We start from the raw sequence: 24686 nt of genomic DNA, 5'->3' as shown, positions 1-24686 counted from the left end.
TATATTTTTCCATATGGTTGATTTTTGTAATTGCACTCTGTTTTTAATGTTATCTTTTATTACACAATAGGGAATCATTGATCACTTGCTCTCATCCTTGTATAGTAGAAGTACCTAAATATTACAGTCACAGACTACCCAGACATATAGCAGGAAACAGGAAAGTGAGTTGGCATTCTTGATTTACTAGAATTTTTTCTCTTTCAGTAAAACTAAGACAATATTATTCATTAATTAGTTTAGTTTTTTGTCAAACCTGGTGATTAGCCAAAGATTCATAATCTCTTAGGATCTAATCACAGGCAGGAATTAAAGATCCAAAGAATTCTTCAGTAGAAAAAGATGACTATTAATGGAGCATATTTCAAAGGAGTTGGAAATATTTTTAAAGTATTCTTAGAAAATTTAAAATATAGGTTGGAAGATTGCACAAGTGGTCAAACACCACTTCATCTAGTATCACAAACATTAAAAAGAGAGGGGAGTATCTGGTTGGCTAAAGAAAGACCCATATGAAGAATGGAAATTTTAAAAGCATTATGAGAAAAGAAGAAATTAAAAACAGTATGGAAGTGAAAGGTCTAAGAAATAGTGAAGGCTTAAAATTTGATAAGGAGAATAGAAATTAAGGTATGGTATTTACAAATTCATTCAGTTTAACCAGCAAACAAGAACAACAGCAAAGGATAAAATAAAGCCCATTTTTTTATGTGGAGGTGAAAGTAAATATAGATAATGCCAGGAACATTGTAAGTTCCACAAAGGTGTGATTTTTTTATCTGTTTTATTTTTATTCTTTGATTTATCCCTTAAAATAGTGCCTAAATTAACACAGTACGTACTAAAGCACTAAAAAAAAAAAAAAACTTTAGAATGAAGGAATGAATGAAATGTTTCTTTGCTTTATCTTTTATCATTATGAACTCATGCTTGTGTCCACGTACATAGGAAATGTAACATATGTATCTACGACCTGTGGAATCAAGTGATACTAAGAAACAAAGCAAATATGGAATTCCTGGGCAGGTCTAGCTAAACCTAAGATAATTTTAGTAGCAGGAATTCTTGTAACAAATGCCATTGCAGGGCTACCAGGTACTATTCTTAAGAACTTTTAAATAAAAACTAGAAGGTAACTATCAATGATAATATTTTTAAAAGAAAGCAAAGGATGGCCCAGGGAACCACTGTTTGTAACTAACTTACAGAGTTAAAATATAGAAGGAAAAATCAGAATGACTTGTTATACATTTTGTATACATTCTGTAACACCCTGGGTGTGAGTATGAACCAACACAGCATCATTAAAAACTGGTCCTAGGAGGATATTTTAAACTACAGTATAGGGTATGAAGGAGAAGAAATAGGTATAATCTCAACTTTCCAAGGCTTTTGGTTTTTGTCCTGTACGACATATTCATTCATAAATTAGAAAAATGTTCTCTAGGGCGCCTGGGTGGCTCAGTCGTTAAGCGTGCCTTCGGCTCAGGTCATGATCCCAGGGTCCTGGGATCGAGTCCCACATCGGGCTCCCTGCTCTGCGTGGAGCCTGCTTCTCCCTCTCCCACTCCCCCTGCTTGTGTTCCCTCTCTCGCTGTGTCTCTCTCTGTCAAATAAATAAATAAAATCTTTAAAAAAAAAAAGAAAAATGTTCTCTAAACCATACAGATTTGAATGGTAGCTGAAGGAATAGTGAAATAATTTATCCACTAAATTTAAAAACGTTAATTAGTCCTATATAAAGAGTGTGAAGTCTGGCTCTTGAAAGATAGGATCTGAAGCCAGCGTGACCTTGGTAAAATTGGTAAACTGAAAAAACGGTGAGAAATTATGAAGCTAAGGAAATACAAATTAACTCTTTACATACAAAATGTAGAGGAGTTGGCTATAACCAAATCTGGCAAGGGAAAACAATGCAAAATGGACGTAAATGAAAAGATAAACTTTGGCTTTAAAATTTATTCATTGTGTAGATAATTAAAAATATGTATTTGATGGGAATATACAACAAGAGCCTGTTTTGAGCACTACATATATTTTTGGACTAGAGAGTGAAAGGCAGATATGACTTGAAATGAATAGCTGCAAATATGGGGGGGAATAGAAAGCAAAGCAAGGGCAGGATAACAAAAACACGTATAATTCAATATACAGTCTTGAAGTGTCTGATATGAGGGACATGATCATCAAATGTTGTTCTCTGTATAGAGGGTAGAACAAGAGGAGTGGGCATAAAGTATTCTGTGAGGGATTAGCTATAAGTCAGAATTTCCTGAGTGAGAGTTGTGAAATATCAAAATAGGTTACTGAGGAAGGTTATGTTGCTTCTTTTCCGGAAGGCCTTAAAAATAGAGGTGGAATCCTTGTGAAATAATTTGGGGATGGTATTATCTGAAGGAGGAGAAAATGTATGACCTTGCATGGCCTCTGCCAGTATTAATGTCTGGCATTTCTACTCTTACCTTGGTTGAATGGAAATATAGATACATATTTCAACCAAAAAAATAGATTATTTTGCTCTTTTCTAACATGGCAAAATTTAGATAAATTTTAAAATGGATCTCCTAAAGATCCAGTTTAAGGAAAGTGAAATTTCCAAGCCCATCCTGAAGTTCTCCATAATAAGTTTAGAGAAACATTTATTAAATATTTATCCTACTTTTTTTAAGGAACTGAACAGAAATTGTGCTATATTCATTGTTTTCCAATTCATAAAATATATAAGACAACCATTTTTATGTAATTTTGAATTTTGGATCATCAGAAAAGTGACCAAATAATGATTTGGTATGTTAACTAGTTACTTGATGGCAATGTTCACTTTTCTAGCATGTAAAAGTGATGTCACCTCTGTACTTCTCAGAACTCTTTTATTGCCAGACTCACCGACAGGCATGAGTGACTCCAATATAAAAATTATTCTAGACGTCTCTTCACTGTGAAAGGCAATATTTGCCAACAGGTCCTTTCTTACTGGATTCGAATTTTCAGAGATTTCCTGTTTACCGAAAGCCCTCTTCAAGTCCATGGGCTATAGAAACAGCCATGTTGAGCTTTCACTTTGCCCAGTCAACGGCCCAGCATCTTAAATTGAATTCAAGCTTGAATATAATGGGTCATTGTCAGTCATGGAGTTTTTGAATGGCTCTGACCCAGTGTGCTCATCAGCTGGTACAATAACATATATAAATACATAAATGAATATATGTGTACCTATATTTGTACCACAGTGCTCTCCTTATGAAAGTAGGAGAACAGTCTGATACATGCTGAAAATATACAACTATTACTTCCTCACACTATGTAGGCTCTGACAGAGCAAGGCTCTGTGATACATTGTGGAAAAACTGATGTGAACTTCTGTAATACACCAAAGTCTGTGATTTTTCTTCAACAATTATAAATATATTGCCAATTATGTCAACTGTTTTTATACAATTAATAGTATCTTTTATTAGGTGTGTGTCTTATAAAGCTGATATACATAAAATTACTTCTAAAATAATATATTTAAAGAGTGTGAATTGCATAGTTATAGCCAGAGGTCTCAAACACAAAGAATTCTAAAGAAGTAGGTAAATGTATAAAATTCTAAAGTGGAAACTGCACTGCATAGAGAAGAATGTTGTGGTAGACCATAATTTGAGGAGATGAAGGAAAAGCATAAAGAGAAGGAAGAACAAGAGGAGGAACAGAAAGGGGAGTGGGGGTGGGTTAATGACCAAGGTAATACCAGAATGAATTAGATCTGGGTTCGAAACCTACCCAAGGTACTGTAAAGGAGAGCAAGATGACTGCCTCAAGCCTGGAGACAAGATACCTATAATACTCTTTGTAATACTCATCTTAATCATGAATAAAGTTGACTCTCCTGACCCATCCTCAGGAAGACACCTGTTTTCATGTTTTTGCCCAGGACTCGTGATGAATATATGCTTATTCATAGACATTTACCTGGTTTCCCTTGTGAGCAACCACATTCATTTGTAGAAAAGGGGAGGGGGGAACCTGCTGATGCTGATGATATGCTAATAACAAGTAACTAACTCAAGCGTCATTCTTTTCCCCTACCTGGCATAGTGAAGTAAATTCTTTTTGCCATCAAGAATAAGAAAATGTTAGGGACACCTGGGTGGCTCAGATGGTTAAGCGTCTGCCTTCGGCTCAGGTCATGATCCCAGGGTCCTGGGATCGAGCCCCACATCGGGCTCCTGGCTCAACGGGAAGCCTGCTTCTCTCTCTGCCTCTCTCCCTGCTCATGCTCTCTCTTTCTCCATCTCTGTGTCTCAAATGAATAAATAAAATCTTTAAAAAAAAAAAAGAAAATGTTAGATGAATTAAAGAACACTGATTTTTTTTTATAAAGATTTTGTTTTTTTGAGAGAGAGACAGAGATAGCATGAGTGAGGAGGAGAGAGAAAAGCAGGCTCCCTGATGAGTAGGGAGCCCGATGTGGGGCTCAATCCCAGGACCCTAGGATAATGACCTGAACCAAGGGCAGAAGCCTAACCGACTGAGCCACCCAGGCACCCCTAAAGAACACTGATTTTAAAAGTACTTCTTAGATTCCACTAAAACCCTCTGAACATCCCATTTTCTGCAAAGAATTTTAACTTGAAAGCACTCTCGTGAATAGTACATTGCTGCATGGAGAAGTAGCAGAGTATGTGGTTCGAGTACTGAGTCTGGGACTAGATTTATGTAGTCTATAATTACATATACCCTAACAGGAGCTGTGTGACCCTGGACAAGTAACTTAACCTCTCTGTCTTCCAGCTTTTCTTTCTGTAAAAGAGAAATGATTAAAATAGCCTTCCTCATAGGTTACCGTGAGGATTGGGGTTTGTATTTGTAAAGCTTTTGGTGCTATAGGAAGTATTTTATAATTCATAGCTATTTATTAAATTTCTAAATATGATTAGTGGTTCAAAGTGCATAATGTAACCTTAGTCTTAACTGTTTATAGTGCTTGAGGCTGATGTGAACCAACTTTTCAAAGCAAAAAGTATGGAAAAAACAATTCTATTTACCCAGGCAATTAAACATCTTTGTCAGTTTATTTTTTCTCTAGGACTATATCTTTGGAGAAACATTTTGACGTCATTTTGTCTTACACCTTTACCAAATTTCTACCATTTAGGAACTTGAAAGAGGTCTTTAGAAATTGAACCTAGCTCCCTTTATGTATCTGAGGAAAATGAGACTCAAAACAGTTGACTGGCCCAAAGACCTGCAGCTCATGGGTGGCAGAACCCAACCAAGAATCTGATTACAAATAGAGCTTTCTTTTCACCATACTCTACCACTTCTTGGTGCTTTGGAAATATATTGCACTAATTGCTAAATATTTTATTAGTATTTTTACTTTAAAAGAACAACAATATTCTGCACTTGATATCATGTTTGTACTTCTTTGTTAAGCTAAAAGAACAGTTTTCCATTGTTTTATCAATTATTCAACAATACTGTTATGTTTTTCTTGAGCCAGGCACTGAGCAGTGTGTTGGTTTAGGGCATTTCAGTGTATTCGGTAGTCAGAGAAAAGAAGCTTATTCCTTTCTTTAAAGCTAGCATTTCCCAAAACATATTCTGGATACATTTGGAAATACTCCAGATTCTGGCATCTAGCACACTGAAAAATATGAAAAGTCCTGCAGCAAAGAAACTTGTTCTCTCAATTTTTTTTTTTAATTTCCTGACTTTTTTTTTTTTTTTTTTTTAAGAATAGCTTGTTATAATCCTTACGAACCACTGATCTTTGGAATCCAGGCTGGGATTTCTAAGGAGAGTCATGGGCTTGCTTCCACTGATGGGTGCTTTCTTTTAGATCCTAATTTTCAGAGAATCAGGATTTAAAAACTTCATTTCAGTAAACTTCTGATCTGTGGTAGCATGGTCTTTTTTACAGGGGAAGTACTGTAATACTTTCCAAGTATTAGTATCTGCCAAGGATGATTGGGCTATCCTTGAATATAGCCTGGGACAGAATGTGTAGACATGCTGAGATAAGGAGCCCCCTGCCAGGCCTTCAGCGTAGGAACCAACTTAGCTTACCCCAGGCCCACGGCCGGCCCACGCAGCACACTTGCCCTGCCTGGGTGTACGGAGGAAACATTCTGTTCGTCTGAGAACACCTCTATTCCTAGCTCTTTGACAGTTTCACTTTCCATATCCCCTCAGTTTTAAACATGTGGGAAAAGAGATAAAGGAAGGTGATGAAATGAAAAAATGGAGTGGGGAAGGCTACAAAGAGAGAGAAGAAACTCAGATTTACATGCCTGCTTTGCATGCAATCATGACTGGGTTTAGGAGAGGGAGGTGAGTGTCCTCCAAAGGTCATTTTACAAGATAGGAAGGGAGATGAGCATGCAGTGTGAAATATTGGTTAACACTGAGAATAGAATCAAACACTATGCTGATTTGTATTAGAATAAATACATCATGATTCATTTAGGGAAGGAAAGAACATTTTGATTTAAAAAAAAACCTTTTCAAATTTATGATTCTTTTTTGGGGCATTAGATCAACTATAAATGATAATAGATCAGTGTTAACTTAGGCTTCATGGTAAATTATACAACTTACCCTATTTTAAAACTTATAAATTATGTTCACTATATAGGAAATAAAAAGAAATTAGTGCAGTACATGATCAAATTTATGCTACTCCCCCCAAAAATCACAGGGGAGGGAGAACTGAAAGTATATACCCATTATTTCTTAAAGTTTGGTTGCATAGGAAATTTTGACCCCTCTCTTTACTTAAAATACTGGTTTTTCGTTAGACATTTCTATTTAACAACTTTTAAAATTAAAGTTTGTCTATTGCCTTTTGCTGTAATTTCTTATTTATTAAAATTCACAATCCTTAATTTTGTATTTTTCTTCTTAAAAATGCTTTAATTTAAAAAATACTAGATGATTCAATTTGTCTATTCATTCCAAGTTGGAAATTAATCTGTTTGGCTTGAGGCTACATAGCTTACTCTCATTAGATGGGTATGTCCAAAGATGTGAACATTTCCCATACAGTGAGACACTGGGATTTTCAAATATCGCTGAGATCTTAATCAAAACTGTGCTGATTGCTTGGGAGTTGGGTCCTGTGAGAGAGGAAATAAATCAACCTACCCCCGTGACTCAGGTACATTAGTAATGTTGTAAGATTGTTTATTTCTAAAAGAAAGAAGGTACAGTTTAAAATATATATTTCTGTATTTCACATTTGCAAAAGTTTTACATTGTATTTGTTAGATTGTTCATGGCACTATGCATATTTAACACTGCAAAAGGAACTTTTATGCCCAAGAACTATTTCAATCAGTGGACACTGATTTAATGAAATGTCCTTTCACACCTTTCACATCTTTGGATTCAGTTCGTATCAGTTTAGAAAACTTTTGCATTATACTCTATTATCGTTGCTTCAAAGTATTTATAATTTTTATGAAAGTATACAATACTGAAATGAAGAAAACAGTTTTACACAATTAGTTTATGAAATTGAATTGCATCCAGTTGAATTTTTACAAATGAATATAGTGCTGTTTTTTATTTAAGCCTCACAACCTTATCAAAGAATATAAATGTTATTATTCCCATTCTGTAGATAAGGAAATTGAGGTTTCAGAAACTATGGATTAGCCATTTGTAGCAACCGTGACAGGCAGAGAATTCATGATGTAATCAAGCTGGAGTCGTCATCCTCCAAATACTGCCTGGCTCCATCCGTGTTTTCGGTCTGCCCTCAGATGTCATCTTCTCAGATGTCATCTTCCCTGACAGCACTGTCCACCTTTGGTATTTTCTTTCTGTATCTATAATCATCATATTAGTGCTCTTCTTTATTGCCTCTCTCTCCCTTTAAAATGTAGGTTTCGTGAACACCACGACCTTGTTTGTTTTGTTCACAGCGGTGTCCCTGGTACCTGGCATCATGCTTGACACATTTATGTCTCTGTAACTTAAGACCAGACTTTTTCATTGTTATCTGTAAGATTAAGCATCATGATCTTGGCTCATAGTCTCCGATGACATCAGTGTCACCAGGATTCGATTTGCCCACATGGTCCAAGCTAAAGTTTAGTTTAAATCTCTGAGGAGAATATACCATGTACATTCAGTTGCACGTAGTTCATCTGCTCCAAAGCTGTAGCAGGTAGTCTGTAATACATCGTGCTAGGAGATACGTACCGCATACGTGCGCCAGAGTCTCATTTCTCACCTTTAACCGTCGGCATTCCTGACCAACAACCCTGACAGAAGTTCTGAAGTATGAAAACCGTGTGTTACACAGCCCTAGTGTGTTTTACAGCAAGCAGGACTATCGTGTAGAGTCCTCTTGTCCTGGAGTTTTGCGCAGATAAAGGGAGGATATAGTTTTGAGAGGAATGCTCTAACTACAAAGTGCATCCTGAAGGCCATTTAGCTCACAATGAAGGTCTGTGTTTTAAAATAGCAGTATAACAAAGTAACTACAGAGTTATGGCAAGGGAGAACTGGGTACTGTGGTATTATTTACTATGCCTTACTTAGTTCTATAAATAGTTGAAGCCCTTGCCAAAACCCCAAACTTATGAGAAGCACTGTAATTATATTTTTCTACTTTAAAAAAAAATCATAGTAGCCATTATCAGTTTAACCATACGGAAGCTCAGGCTGAGATTTCTTTTTTAAATGCATAGTTTTGATTTTCAACAGCTGCACTGGGTCTTTAATCATATATTATCTTTATGAAGCCTTTTTCTAACATATGTTAATTGGCTGTTTTCTGTGACAAATTATGAGCTCTTACTTTGATGAGGTTCAATTGCAATCATGTTGAAGTCGAGTACGTAGAGTTTCCACCCCTGCTGGCTCCTCAAACCACTACAAACATCCGCACGTCACTGCAGTGCTGAGTAATGGCAGGATTTGGGCTGGCTGATTTCACTACAGATTTTTTTTTCCACAGGATATTTTCAGCTTCTTTGTACTAAATCTGTTGCAGGGTTTGCCCTTTTTAGCAGAAGCATGCTCTAAAATTAACATCAAACCTTATTGGAGATTACTATAATACAGTGAGAAATATTTCATAATACATCACCCCAGCATCTGTTTTGCATTGCTAAAATTTTAGTATATTTATTATACATTTTTTAAAGTTAATCAGTTGTTAGGTTGTTAGTATTTTCTAAATCATCAGCATTTTGTAATAAATATTTTGAATTTTTCTCTTTTGAAGAGAAGGACGGTTATTTATTGAGTAGATGACTATTTAGCTGTCATAAAGAAAAGGCACATACCATTTTTTTCTAGGTGTTTCCAAATGTCAGTATGTTAAAGATTCTATTATATTTTCTTTTTTCTTTGTAGTTACATCTGTTGGTCAAGGAATAAAAGGAATTACATGTTCTGTCAAGGTTAATGTCCAATAAGATGCATAGCATCCATTTCAGTTTTCTATCCTAATGTCAGTTTTTAATATATGATTAGGATGAACATATATGTTCTAATCCATCTGCTCTGAGAACTGTGACAGATAGCCGGCATCAGATACCAACAGATGATCAGTGATAGCTATAATTAGAATAGATGTAAAAATACAGCACATTTGTTTATATTCTCAGAAAAGTAGTCAAGATAATTGATTAAGGCCTTCAGAAACTGTGTCAAACACCAGTCATACTGAGATTAATTTAACTGTGTTTCTGCCCTCACATCTAAGGTAGAGGACTCTGTAAAGTGTGGTTCTCCAAACCCGAAGCTAGGGGTCAAATTTCCATACAGGTATTAGCGTTTAGAATAAGATGAGCCAGATGTGAATAGGAGCTACTCCTCCTCATGAGGCTGTTTTTAATCAGCCATTTCCCTGGAGTAGCACACAATCAATGAGCTCTAAATCCTGAGGCTACCTGCATTCATAGGAAGGCCTGCGAACATCATTACAGAACTTACAATTGAGCATATGTGAAAAAATTAGAGCAGAAATTAAGGGTAAGAAAGGTTAACTTCAGAAGTCTTACTTTGGTACTGCTCTTTTAGAATGTCTTAAAGAGATAATTCAAATATTTTTTTTTAAAGAATATTAAACCCTACTAAATGCAGATACTACTCTATTAAAAGATCACTGTAAATAAGCCCAGGGAACGTTATTATCGATTTGTGCTAGCCAGAAGTGTTTGAATATGTATATTATTTTGAGAAGGTACATGTGTCGATTTCAGCATGAGTAAGTAAATCTAAAGTGGGTTGTTGGTTGCTTTTGGTTTTGTTTTGTTTTGTTTTTTTCATTAATAGTACTACGGCTAGAGAGCATGGCTTTAGGAACGCTGTGTGATATACTTCAGTATGACTGCAAAGTCAGTTGATGCACTGTGTCTTAAGCTAGTGTACACAAGGAAATTTAGTTCCACTTGATAAGACACAGACTTAATTGGCTTTAAGAAAATAAACCAAGGTAAAAAATGACGTGCAAATGAAACAGAGAACTGGGTACTTGACGGTATGGAAGCCCGTGAGCCATGTGGCTTAATTGGGGCCAGTTGGGATCATTTAATGATTGCTGTCAGAAGATCAGATTTAATTCTCCTTATAAGAAGACCACAGTGGGATAGAGTGAAACAAATTGTCATCAGAGGTTTCAGATGAACAAAGCCTTAATTAGGTTGATTAGGATGCTGTAAAAGAGATGAAGAGAATAGAAAAATTGATGAATCACTGGTTTCCATGTTGAGCCACATGTAACAGCAAGATCAAATATCTATATTTTGAGAGACATTATTACAGTATTTTGAATATTACATATATCAGATGGAAGGCTTTTGTGTAAACTTTCTAAATTTCTGAAGTTCAACTAGAGACAAAAATAAATGACATTCATTGGAAAATACTGGGTGATTTATCAAGCTTAATGTATAACAAAAACATTGACAGGAGGACAGTTGTATTTGCATTTAAAGCTCATCTTTAAATATTAAATAAAGAGGGGAAAATAAATAACAACAGAGGCAGATTATTTTTAAGGACATAATTTTCAATTGTTTAACGTATATTTGAATACAGAAAAAACAAAGCCTTTACTTAGAATGTCTTGTTAACCATTCATATCACAATCTTAGTAATACTGTGATTACTTACTGGTTATAATACTCATGACTACTCAGGTGTCTTAAAATGTACTCTTACTGTTTTATCATCACATTATGAAAGACTAAAATGTGGTTTTTCCATTTGCTGCAGTTTTGCAGGAAAATGTTCTCTCCACACATACCCATACACACACACTGATGTATCGGTAAGGCTGAAAACTCGGTCCAGTACATACAGGTTTTTGAGAAAGAGGTTTATAGACTCTTTCCATTTTAATAATGAAATATGATACATTAAAGATTAAGAAAATAATGAACATAAAATTTTTTTCTGACAGGATTATGAGATGCCTGGGAATTCAGATTTTATTATAATATGATAATGTATAATAGCAGCCTCTCCCCTTTCAAGCCTAGCTTGATTTGGGGCTGACAATTTTGTGTTCACTGATATTGGTGTTGTATAGTGCTTTACTTGCTTTGTTCAATAATAGCAACAAAAAATCCAGCTGCATATCCTTACTGAGAGGTTACAGCTGGGGAACAGAACACAATCTGTGATGCTAAATAGTAGCTCTTGCTTTGTGATGAGACAGTGCAGGATTTACCTTTGTGGTAAGCTCTGCCACATCATTAAGTGGCCTTTGAAAGAAAACGTGGTGGCTGCACTGTTGTGAAAAATTAGGAAAACAAAGCATGGTAGAACCACGAATTAATTACTTAATATGATATGGAAAGACAAAAAACTTTGGTGTGGTTCAACAGCATGAGGCTCTTGACATATTTAGACCATTTGGAGTTTTGTTTTGTTTTTTTTGGCACGGGGAATGGAGAATGCTGTTTAAGCTGCATTATGAAAAAAATGTTTGAGACAAAATATACCATGGAAAACCGTGACAGGAAAGCTGTGCTTCCCCCGTATTTAGTAAATTGTTTCTAATGCAACACAGTTGTTTAAAGGTATGTGTCTCCTAAATTCTAGAACTGTGTAAATAAAATGATTTATGTCAGTGATAATGGCAGGTTAGGCCCACTTATTAAATTAATTGCAGAGGTTTTCAAAACGAGTTCCTTTTTAGCCTTATTATATTTCTGACATACATTTCATCTCCTTCTGTCCTTGGGGAAAGATATTAAAGTAGGACTAGAAGCATTAATGTAGAGTTTTCAGCAGCCGTGGTCATTGGGAAAATTGATATATTTCCCTAGTTATTTCTACTTTTGCTGCCTGAAGCTTTTCCATGACTGATACTTAAGAGAAACTTCTTAATTTTTATAACACTATAAATTTTTTCCTCATATAATGATTATTGTTAAGGAATAAATGAAGCATTATATGTTAGAACTTGCTCATCATTAGCTTTGCAAAGTGAAGTCTTCATGGTATATGTAAGGTCTTTGATTCACTTGGTAGCCTCGTGGTATAATACGGTTTTCATTTTATGTCTCAAAACTGAAGCAGTCTTACAAGTAGTAGGTCACGTTCCCAGTACCGCCATAGACCCACTTCAGCTGTAATACCACCTTTAATGACCATAGCCATCCTGCACTTCAGGAAGTTTGTTCCCGGGGCACCTGGGTGGCTCCCTTGGTTAAGCATCCTACTCTTGATTTCAGCTCAGGTCATTATCTCAGGATTGTGGAATCAAGCCCCATGTTGGGCTCCACACTCAGCAGGGAGTCTGCTTGAGATTCTCTTCCTCTCCTTCTGTCCCTTGCCCCACTCTTGCTCGCTCTCTCTCTCTCTCTAAAATAAATAAATAAATCTTTTTAAAAAAGAAAGTTTGGGGGCGCCTGAGTGGCTCAGTTGGTTAAGCATCTGCCTTCGGCTCGGGTCATGATCCCAGCATCCTGGGATCAAGCCACGTATCAGGCTCCCTGCTCAGCGGGGAGCCTGCTTCTCTCTCTCCCACTCCCCCTGCTTGTGTGCTCTCTCTCTCTCTTTCCCTGTTAAATGGATAAAATCTTTTTTAAAAAAGTTTGTTCCTAACTCGTTGTAGGGAACAACAAGCTGAAGTTCAGACCTGAGCTTCCTAACTTCAAAATTCTTTCTACTTCCACTCCTCAGTATAAATTACTCTTCTTCCATATATGAGGTGCTATATAAATATGACAAAAGATTAAGTGAGGTTATCAGCCTGCTTCTATATATACGAAAATGTTCTCAGGAGTAGTCATTAAAAATAACAACTGAAGAAAACACACCTGAGAGATGAAAATCTTAAAATCATTAATCAACTAAGTTATTAGCTCCTACTATATAGGTTTGGCAGTGGGATAGATACTGGGAATACAAAAGTGGGAATACGAAAGTGAGACAATACAGAGTTGGCTCACAGATGTTGAAGAAGACAGGCAATTTCAATCATGACAGGTGCTACAAAGGAAGACATGGTGCTCTGTGTCTTAATGGGGGATTTGTTGCAGTCAAGAAAAGATGGAGTGCTTCCTGAGGAGGTGAAATTAGAGCTGAGATGGAAAGGAAAGGAAGAAGTTAAGGAGGCACAGAGAGGAAGAAGGAACATTCCAGGCAGAGGGAATTGCACATGCAAAGGCCCTGTGATAGGAAGGAGCATGGCATGTGTGAGGAACAGACAGATGACATTATTATTTGTGTGTGATATTATGTTACATAGACTTGAAGATGACTCAAAATCCCATCATACTAACATTAAATTGAAATGAATTGAGGAAATAACCTTGTGTTTGGCATGATGGTACTTATCCAGTGGTAAATAATGGTTGTTTTTTTATTATCTTTACAAGAGTAAGTTTTGGCTATGTGTCTAAAATGAACTCAGCTTGCATTCATAGCTAGGGTAACATAACATGCTATATAGAACATCATAAACTTAGAAGTAGAAGAATGACCTTCAGGACCAAGGAAATATCCCCCAATTCGTAAGACATCACAGAGTTGAGTAACAATAAGGATAATAATTATTATATCTTTTGAAGTTCAAAATACCTCTTAAGCAGAAAAAAAAAGTAAAAGTTCTACTTGTTCCTTTTAACCAAAATATAATTACATGTCTCATATGTCTTTCAAATATATCATAAGGTAGAAAGTTAAGTGTATCTAGATGTACCCATAATGAGCAAAGTTTTCCACTTAAAATAATATTGGATCATTTAATTATCTGAATTAGTAATACCGGGCTTGCAGCAGCTGGGCTTAATATCATTTTTGTCCCTTACTAAGAATCCAGTTTGTATTTATTTAACAGTATTTCTTGTGTGATACAGTGTTCTTGGTTTTCAGCCTTGAGTTTTTATAAAACATTGTATGGAGATGCTAGTGTTTGAATACGTGAGTCAGTGAAGAAGTTATTTGCTAATATGAGTAAAAGAAAACCAGAATTCTTTCTTTGCAAATTGACATCGCATATTTTAATGTTTTATCATTATTCATGGGCTGTTTTTATTTAAGTGACTGCATTGTGCTTATCATAGCAAATACATGCTTTGTAAAGATAAGTTTAGCAGAAGAGAATTAATTTCTTCCCACATCTTTTAATGTGGCATGGCAGTCTCACTCTACGATCAAAACACATAACTGAAGGTTGTGTTTAATTTCTAAATCAAAGTGTTGTGGGAAGATGATTGAAATCTGAAGATGACTCAGATCCACTTGATATGTGGTTTTCTTCCTACAGAAAACTTATGGTAGACTGCCATTTCCATGTTAGAAGGAACCTAATAGTGACGAGATTGAAATAAATAGTTTCACTATGTACTGAAAGTTTATGTTAGTTTCTTTGGTTCTTACTCTGAATTTTTTAAAAGAACTTTGAGACCTTCAGTAACATAGGCATCTATTCTCCCCACCCACTGTATCTTTTTTTAAACTATGGGTACAAAGAAGTAACCAAAGTGCTTTACTAACAAACACTGATATATTTTGGGGGGACAGTTTTTGGAATTCTTTTTTTTTTTACCAAAAATAAAATTTATCCAGTTGGCATTGGCTCTTTGTCTGTATAGAATTCATTTGCCTCAAAAAGTAAATTAAGATTATACGGCTGCATTAGCTGTGTCAGATGATTTTTGTGAGGCATGATAAAGGTAATTATGATATATCTCCTACTTCACCGAAGTTAACTTGTTTGTTTTCTTATTTTTATTTCTTAAAAAAGTCATACAAAATATTAACCTAGAACTGAAATGGATTTTTCTTAGGTGTTTTAAAACTAGAAATAAAAAATTGCATCCCCATGTCTGGATTTCTGTCATTGTCCCTTATCTGAACCTCTCAAAGGCCTCTCTGTGTGTGGTGTGCAGCACAGCACACTCAGACAGTTCTGCTCAGAGAAGGAAGTGAAGAGTTTTGGTTCCCATTTTACACTTCTGGAACAGTTTAGGGAAGGAAGCACCTTTACACCTTTTATTGTTCGTGGTTGCTGACATCATATCCTTCCCTGACCAGTCTGTGCGTGTTTCCTGCCATTCTGTCAAGATTCTTCTGTGTTACAGGGAGGGATTTGTGGGAGGGAGGGACGGAGGGAGGGAGGGAGGGAGGGAGCGAGAAAGAGTGAGGCAGGGAAGGGGGGAGGAGGTATGTGTCACTCAAGGGAACTTGTTTGTAAATGAGAGAGCTGGGGTAGGAGAAGGATCTTTAGCATCTGTCCACAAGAAATTCTTCTCAACTTGGGTCTCAAAACCACTTTGCCTTCATCTGTCTGCTTATGCCAAACTCAAAGTGAACAGAAGCCTGCCATAATGAAGTTCCCCTTTTTAGTAAGCAGCCTGATTTTATTTTTCTTATATTTAGGTTGACAAAAAGAAAAAAAAAGGCAGAAGACTGTAGCTCTATAGAGTGTAACTGTGGTAGAGCATTTCTTTTTCTTTTTTTAATTACTGATTGTTTCTATGTAGCTCTGTCATTTTCCAAGAATGCTTCTTTCATGTGGAAAGAAGTAGCGGCAAGGCTGCTGGAATTATTTTAAGCTTATGGTTGATTGTACATAATGAAAGTTCTCAGCATAACTTGAAATTCTACTACATGTAGTTTAGCTATTCTTTTCTTCATATACATACAAAACAAATTTTAAAAACTAAAGTTATTTAATCTCTTTTTCAGCTTCTCTAGGCCTCCTACAAATTAATACTTAAAACTGACCTTACAATATAATTTTTGCATAAAAATCAGCTTAGAGAAATAGTTACACTAAGAAAACTACTACTGAGCTATTGTTGACCTTCCTAACTCTTTGAGTTTTTACTGACAGCCTTGAAATGTGGTGATCCATAATCAAATGTTCTAAGGCACGTTTCGTGACATATTTTACTTCATGAAAAAATCGCATCATCATCACGTAGTTTTCTGCATATGTACATAATAATATCAGGTTTTGCATTTTAAAAATGTTCAGAAGGCTACACTTCAAGAAATATTCATTTTTATGGAAAACAAGAAAATGTTTTAATTTTACTGAAATTTAAGCTTGTTTCTCTTTACATTACCTTGCATATTTCAAAAAGGAAAATACATCTAATGGTATTTTCACTGACTGTTTTATATATATATATTTGATATACGCATACAAATTTTTTCAGGCAAAATATTTCCCATCCTTTTTTAAGAATTAAAAAAAATCCTTGCTCTGCTCTTTTTAAAAAGTGTCTCTCCTTTCAAAGTTGTGAAATACGGGGTGGTGATATGTATGAACTCTTCTAAGTTTGGCTCATGAGGAGTTCTCTCTCTGCCTTTCTGAAGAGACTTTTCTCGAGGGATGCTTCTCTGCTTGTTTGGTTATTTGTATTTTGAAACCAGGATCTGTAGAAGTTCTCGTCTTCCCCGCCTTGTCACCACACTCTAATCTGTTCACCCTGACCTTCCACCTTAAAGTGAATAAGCGCTTAGGCAGGCATAGTCCTGTAAGCCGATAGTGCCACCGGCCTTAACCAAATGAAAAGAAAGGAAATTGTCCCATATGTATTTGCTGTGGATCCATGGGTTGGCTTTTCTGTGACAGAGGAAGCCTGTCTGTTTCTTTGGGGTCTTGCACATGCATGGGAAATGCCATTCTAACGTGCCGCTTGCTTCTAAGGTAAGACTATAGGAAACACAGGAAAGTTGCCCAGTTGAGTGATATTTAAGACAGTTTCTAAAAATAAATAGATGGACAGTGTGTGGCAACAGGGAATATATAATGCAATTGTGCTTCGTGAATGTTTCATGTTTTAATGTGATTTTAATGTCTTATTATAGCTAATTTTTTCATGTGTATTTGTCAAATGTGTGTTATTTACATAACTCTTTAAAACTTTTGAACTACTTCCAACATTTTAAAATTGCCGCTGGAGTAATAATTTTTGATGAGCACTGTGTGGTCATGATGTTACTCAACATATATAGTATTCCCAAAGGCACAACTGAGCTGCAGTTTCATAGAAAGGCATTGGGCAAAAGAGAATGGATGGTCTTAGTATTTAAGCAGCACTTAATCCACCAGAACTAATTATATCATAATAGCTTCTGCAATTAGATAATCACAGAAAATTTTCATTTAAAGAAATTTACTCAAGGTGATAAAGAATTTAGAAATTAAATTAAAGAAATCAAAAGACAGCTGATGATCTGACCAAGTGTATAACAGCTTTCCTGTTCCAATAACTTTGAACTGAAGCCAAATAATCTATTAAATAGCCAGGACATTGGCTTAACATTACATAATACATGTGGGAATTTCTCAGGTCCCTGATCAGACACCAACTAAAACAGGGAAATTCTGAGCAACGCGTAAAGTAGTAGCATTCTTTGACATAAAACTGGATAGAATAATTGAAGCTGTTGCATACAAATGAAGAATCCAGTGTGGAATGCTTTCTTGTTAACTTCCACATTTCATGGCAATTCATTTTCATTATGTTCAAGTGTTTTCAGATATAATTTAAAGCAAAGTAAAATATATACTTTTAATACTAGGGTTCTCTGGGTTTATTTTATATTATTGATGATCATTTCTTTAATTTTAATTCATGACCTAAAGGTATCTAGTATATAATACCAGGCTTCTGTAATTTTGTATCTTACTCCCCGAAGACATATGATATGTCTTTTTAAAATATTTAAATTTAGAGAACTGAGGGCTTATTATAAAAAGTGTAGTTATAAAAAAAAAGTATCATTATAAATGGAGTAATACTCTAATTTTTTGCACCATTTCTTTTCTGTGAATGATTATCTTTTTTGATTCTTGTATTCAAGATATAGCTTAAGGGCTTTCAAGAGGAAAAGGAGATCTCACTGCTGATAGCTGCTTATTATGTAAGATTAAATATCCCATATTATTTTTACAGTGTTCTCATGGCAGTGACTTTTTAAAAATAAGATTAAAGGATTTAGATTTAAATTAGTTGACATTTACATATATCAAATAGCACTTTCATAATAGTCCATCCTATTTGCATAACGAGGGGACGTTATCACCTCTGCTGTCAAAACACGAGATTGTTTTCCCTTCAGAAATGAATTAGCTGCCCTACTTAGCATACACAGGTACATGAAGGTTCATTAACTCTCTGATTTAGGTAATTTTTCATAATAGAAGGGTGAAAATAGTCACCTAATTTCATTAAAAAATATTAAGGAACTCGTTGCAAAAGATACATTTCAAGTGTTGGGCTTTGAAGTATAGTTTTTGTCATTTAAATGACTTGTTAAATTACTTATGAGATTATTTTAATTATAAAAACAAACCGTTCCTATTTGATATGCTCCTGCGTGGGATATACTATGTGCTTTTAGTACTTATTTTCATTCATTTGATTGGCTTACTTTCATATAGTTCTCTTTTTTAAAAAATTAGAATATGATCGCTCTTATGAAACCGCCTCTCTGTTAAAGTGGTATTTAATTTTTCTCTTTTGTCCAGCAGGAACGAATGCAGGAATTTGGGAACTGAGCAGTGCAAGTGCTGAAGAAGGAGATTTGTTTGGAGGAAACAGGAAGGAGAAAGAAAAGGAAGGAAAAAATACATAATTTCAGGGACGAGAGAGAGAAGAAAAACGGGGACTATGGGGAGAAAAAAGATTCAGATTACGAGGATTATGGATGAACGTAACAGACAGGTGAGTGGGGTAAACTTTTTCCTGTATCATTATTTACATGGACTATTTATTACATTGTCCCCAGCTATTTTAAAGATACTGAAAACATTTTGAACTTACAAACATCCATTAAGAGAAGTTTTAGTGAATTAAATGTGGTCAGTTTAAATGCTAATATTCTATCATATGTAAAGGGGAAAAAAATTACCTTGTCTGTTAGAGAAATAGTTTACACATTCATGATTGTTCACTTTTTATTTCGACATAAATTTTGAATGGGAACTGTACTTCTGTAATACTAATAGCTTAATAATTAAGAGTTAATAAGCATAACATTGCTACACTGCATGCATCATCAAACAAAGATATTCTTATATTCATGGAAACAAGGCCTTTTGTGGTCATCCATTTAAAGGTTTAGAATATAGGCTTATAAAAATAGCTTTCATTGTATTCACAGTAAAAGAGACTTTGAAATGTATTCAAAATATTTAGCATTGTGCTGACAACAACAAACACCCTCGCCAAGTATTAGTAACTTAAAACATATAGGCAAAAACTATTAGTTAATTCACACCATCTTCTTTAAACCATGAATTTTATAAACAAAGAGGCAGATGATGTTACAATTTTTTTTCTACAACTCCATTGATAATGCTGTATGATCCCATTAATGTATCCTAAAGATTTTATATATCCAAATGCTCTATGCAGCAAAGACTTGTATATCATGAATATCTGTGATTTGACTATTTTTCTTCACACTTGGGGAGAGTGCATTTAGTTAGGTGATATAAGGATAGCTGGGTGGTTTGTATGCATTCTAATGTTAAATAACAAAATATGGGAGAAATTACAGTACTGCCAGATCCCAACCATTACAGATGGATAATGGAACCTGCAAAACAGGCGTTCCTTGACCATGGGAGAGAAGAATGTTTTTACCTGTTGGCCATTTACTCTGAGGAAAGCTAAGAGGATAGCCTTGGAGATGCCCTCACCAGATTCATTTTCGCCAAATAAAGACACTCTATCTCTCCGGTTGTCCCTTTCTGTCTTTTTGGAACTGCAAAGTGAGACTAGAACTGATTTGTGGTTTAAGTTTTTTATATTTTTTCCAGTTTTATTGAGAAGTAATTGACATACATCACTGTGTAATTTTAAGGTATACATTGTGTTGGTTTGATTTATATTGCGAAATGATTACCACAATAGGCTCAGCTAACACCCATCATCTCATATAGATACAATGAAGAGAAAGAAAAAAAATTCTCCTTGTGATGAGGACTCCTAGGATTTACTCTCTTAGCAACATTCCTGTATATCATACATTGGTGTTAACTATAGTCACCATGTTGTACATTACATCCCTAGGACTTATTTATCTTGTAACTGGAAGTCTGTACCTTTTGACCACCTTCATCTGTTTCTCCCCCCTCCCACCCTCCCCCTCTGATAATCTCAAATCTGATCTCTTTTGATGAGTTTGTTTGTTTTTTAGATTCTACATATAATTGAGATCATACAGTCTTTTCTTTCTCTGTCTGACTTATCTCACTTAGCATAATGCCTTCAAGATTCATACATGTTGTTGCAAATGATAGGATTTCCTCTTTTTTATGGCTGAATAATGTTCCATTGTGTGTGTGTGTGTGTGTGTGTGTGTGTGTGTGTGTTTATAACCACTTCTGTATTCATTCATCCATCAATGGACACTTAAGTTGTTACCTGTGTAAATTATAATGAATAGAAGTTGTTCTTTATGCCATCAAAGCCAGTATGTCATTAAGAGATAAAGAAACTTTTTAGATTTTCAAGTTTATACCCCCTTAAATTATTGTATTTAAGGTACGTACGACTTGAACTATTTTTGGCTGAAAATTGAGCTAAAGGATAAATAAAGGTTTATGATGGATTTTTTTATTGTTTTCCTACACATTGTTTATTGCTATGGGTCAAGCCAAAAAGTAGTAATTCTGTCAATATAAAACCACAATATTTTTTAGTTGGCTTATAACTTGAAATTGAAATTAAGATTGAAATATTGAACACCATGTACCATTGACTCTTTAGACCCAATTATTTGGACTAGAATCTATTTTGAGTGTAGTTAGAAATTATATGACTTAGTACCTACATTTCATTAATAATGCCAGGTAATTTTTAGGTTCATGAAATTCACTGTATCTTCCTTTTGCTTACAAAGAGAGAAAAAAATTTCTGTAGGTTGAATTCATGAGTTTTCATCATGCTACATAAAGGAACATAAAACTCATAACAGGGGTGCAAGAATTTTAGCACATGGTTTTGAGCTAATAATTGAATATCTTTTCTTAATTTAAATATGGTTGTATCTACAATTGCTGTTACTCTCATCCATGTCAGAAGTCGTCATAATTTTAGGAGAAGAAAAATTGTTTGAATTCTGTTAAATTTAGATTTTTTTTTAATGTTGAAGGTGAATTTCTTGATTTTATTCTATAGAAATTTCAGATCTATGTAGTCTTCTCCACACTTTAGGTGCAGCAGGCCCTTCACTCATCCTCTTAAATTGATTTGGTAAAATTGAAAACTGCCATGTTTTAATGTATATTTCAGTGATTATTTTAGATGGCTATTGACAGTCCCCAACATCCATCTACTTATAAATGCTTGTTATGTGTACCACTCACCTACTACAAGAGCGGTCATGAGAACCTAAAAGATGTAGGTCACTTCTATAATCAACACTAGCAAACCAGCAGGAGCAAATCATCCCAAGTGTGGAGGCACCCCCAGCCTGGGCTTCCTTTAAACTATGTGTTCACAGGTTGAAAAGAAAAATGTTAACTGTTTTGCTCTTTTTGAAGCTTCCACCACTGCAGACTCCCTAATAGAACCTCACACAATGGTTCAATGTCATCTTTTCTTAAAAAGTACTAAAAGTCTGCTCTGCCTTTTCAGGTGTTTATTTGGCTATACAGAAAACAGGGTGTGTTTTTACAGAATAAGAAATAGAGACTTGAAAGTGTGAAATGAAATATTACAAAGCTAATGTATATGTTGAATATCATTAAGAACTAACACTGCTATAAAACAGAGCAGCTATCTGTTTAAATTGAATTTTGCCCTTCCTCTGCTTTTCATAATGGAAGTAAGGAGAACAACTAAAATTCAGAAACTCCAATTGTATACATAAAATAGTTTAAGAGAAGGAAAAAAATTAACAGCTCTTTTATTGTTCAAAATTTGTCCAGAGTTTCTGAGTTTATGAAAACTACTTATTTCTCAATTTCTAACTTAAACTGGATGGATTACTTAAGCTAGCTTGTTAAAATAAATAAAATCATGAATTTTTAATTTATCTTAAAGAAATTTCCAGTTAACTTAATAAAAGCAACATGTACCAAGAATTACATATGTATTATTTCATTTAATTCTTATTAACCCCATTTATAGTTGAATAGTTCATTTATTTATTAAATCAACAAATAGTATTAGATTGCAATGTGCCTGACAATAAGTATTCAGTGGTAAACCAGACGAATCTTATACAGTTTTATCATCTGCCACAGAAGTCAACAAACTTTTCCTGTAAAGGGCCAAATAGCAAATATTTTTTACCTTGTTAGCCATACAGTCTTTGTCTCAACTACTCACCTCTTCCCTAGTCACGAAAGCAGCCATGGACAATGTGTAAATGAATGTGTCTGTGTTTGAATAAAACTTTACTGACAAAAACGGGATGGGCTGTATTGGGCCTGTGGGCCAGATTTTGTGGATCCCTGGCTTAGTGGGATGAAGCAGACATGAGATATGCAAATATATAATATAAATGTTGTAAATAATGTGCTATGAGTGAAATTATCAAAGTATTAACAAGAGGTGCTTTATTTAGATTGGGGATTAGATGAAGGTCTCTCTGAGGAAATGCTAAAAGATGGGAACTAAGACATGAGTCAGAGTTAGGCAGGTGACAACATTCCAGATGGAACAATATTTGCAAAGCTCCTTAAGAACGGAAAGAGCTTGCTAAGGAGCCAAGGGAAAGCTCGTGGAACTTGAGTCTGATGTGTATGACTTTAGAGAGATGAGAGAAAAGATTAGATGCAAGGCAGGGCCCAGATCATGCAAAGCTTTGAAGTTAGATAGTAATACTAGGTGGTGGCCAAGATTTGGAGCCCACATCTTTCAGATTAAAACAAAACAAAACAAAACAAAACATGCTTTTCTCAATTATGTCATGTTGCATCCTGTGTAATATAATGGCTAAGAGCGTGGTTTTGTGTCTTTGCTTTTTCCCAATTACATCATACTGCATCCAGGATAACATAATGGCGAAGAGCATGGTTTTTAGACACATATGAACCTAGCTTTGGTCCCAGTTCTGCCCGCCTACTAGCTGTATGACCCTCCAGCAAGTGACTTAACCCTTCTGAGCCTTATCAGTTCCCTCATCAGTAGAGTAAGGGTTAAAAAATAGTACCCACCTCATCAGGTCATTGGGATAATTAAAGTAGGGGATAAATGTAAAGCATCTAACATATTATAAATGCCCAATAAATGTACCTATTAGCTGTTCCTATTAAGACTCAGGCTCTCTAAACCATTAGCTGTTATAAGTTAATGTGACTTCCGTCAAAGCAACTCCTGCTCTGTGTCATACCTAAACCTTCATTTCAAGAGGGTTTTACCTTTAAAAGGCTATCAGGTAGCTGGAAGGAGAAATGGAACAGAGCAGAGCAGGAGCACAAAGGAGGCTTTGGAAGCTCACAAGGAGCAAGAGAATCCTTTCAGGGCAGAAGCTGATGGCAGAGGATGGCTTGTGGACCCAAAGGAAAATCACAGACATTTGCAGAGTAGGGCTTTTGACAAGGATGGGAAGAAGTAGTTTTCCAAGTTCTAAGCTTGTGGGACTTATTTTCCAGTTATGTTACTGACCAAGTTATTTTGAGCTACTTATCACCGTTTTTATCCCTTCCAGCTTCCAGCTTATTCTAACACTACGATTTCAGTGTCTCCATCTGTATTCTTTGTTTTTACCCCTTAAGTACCTTCAGTAATCAGGCAATAATGTTACCCTCCTTCATATGGTACCAGTAAATACAATCCTGAAAAAAACAGAATTTTTAAATGAGTTTTGCCCTTGTATGACTCTTTTTACAAATAAATTAGACTTAGAAATCTGTGATATCAGTTGTATCAAGAGGACAGATATATAAAAATTAGGCTTGTCTAACCTAAACCCTGTTTATATGTGTATGTTTGCATTTTAAATTCTCAGTTTTCCCACTTTGAAAGGATAAGAGAGGTAAATCCAAATGCATTTGTGTGACTTGTTATAAAAAGGCATTTAAATGTTTGACTAATTGTAAGGGAAAAAATGTTTGCCAAATAACACAGTCATGGCCTAATATAGTAAGTTAAGGGAAAAGGATTTTTAAATGTCTTAAATTCTCTTCCATCAGGTCTGGCACACTAATAGTTTTTGCCAGCAAACAAAATTTCATGTAATTATCAGTGCAATAACTGGAGCACAAATTAAAGACAATTAGCAGCATTCTCCTGTTAATAGAACAAGAGAAT

General features: G+C 35.2%; 1 protein-coding gene across 19 annotated transcripts in view; it reads left to right on the top strand.

The window, feature by feature from the left end:
* The window catches only part of MEF2C (myocyte enhancer factor 2C), a 151810-nt gene that overhangs the window by 35817 nt on the left and 91307 nt on the right, over nt 1–24686 (top strand). For 14 of the 19 annotated variants that reach the window (XM_044917011.1, XM_044917007.1, XM_044917008.1 and 11 more), the window contains exon 1: nt 19019–19142. In XM_044917011.1, coding sequence (XP_044772946.1) covers nt 19089–19142 — 54 coding nt within the window. In that variant the 5' untranslated portion in view covers nt 19019–19088. Of the gene's footprint in view, nt 1–15747; nt 15807–16923; nt 17120–18949; nt 19143–24686 lie in introns of those variants that run through there. The other 5 variants (XM_044917003.1, XM_044917002.1, XM_044917005.1 and 2 more) reach the window with 4 other exon arrangements.

This window comes from Neomonachus schauinslandi, chromosome 7 (assembly GCF_002201575.2).
Source record: "Neomonachus schauinslandi chromosome 7, ASM220157v2, whole genome shotgun sequence".
NCBI lineage: Eukaryota > Metazoa > Chordata > Mammalia > Carnivora > Phocidae > Neomonachus > Neomonachus schauinslandi.
Note: the sequence above shows the minus strand (reverse complement) of the source record. Positions and strands in the feature narration are given on the sequence as shown.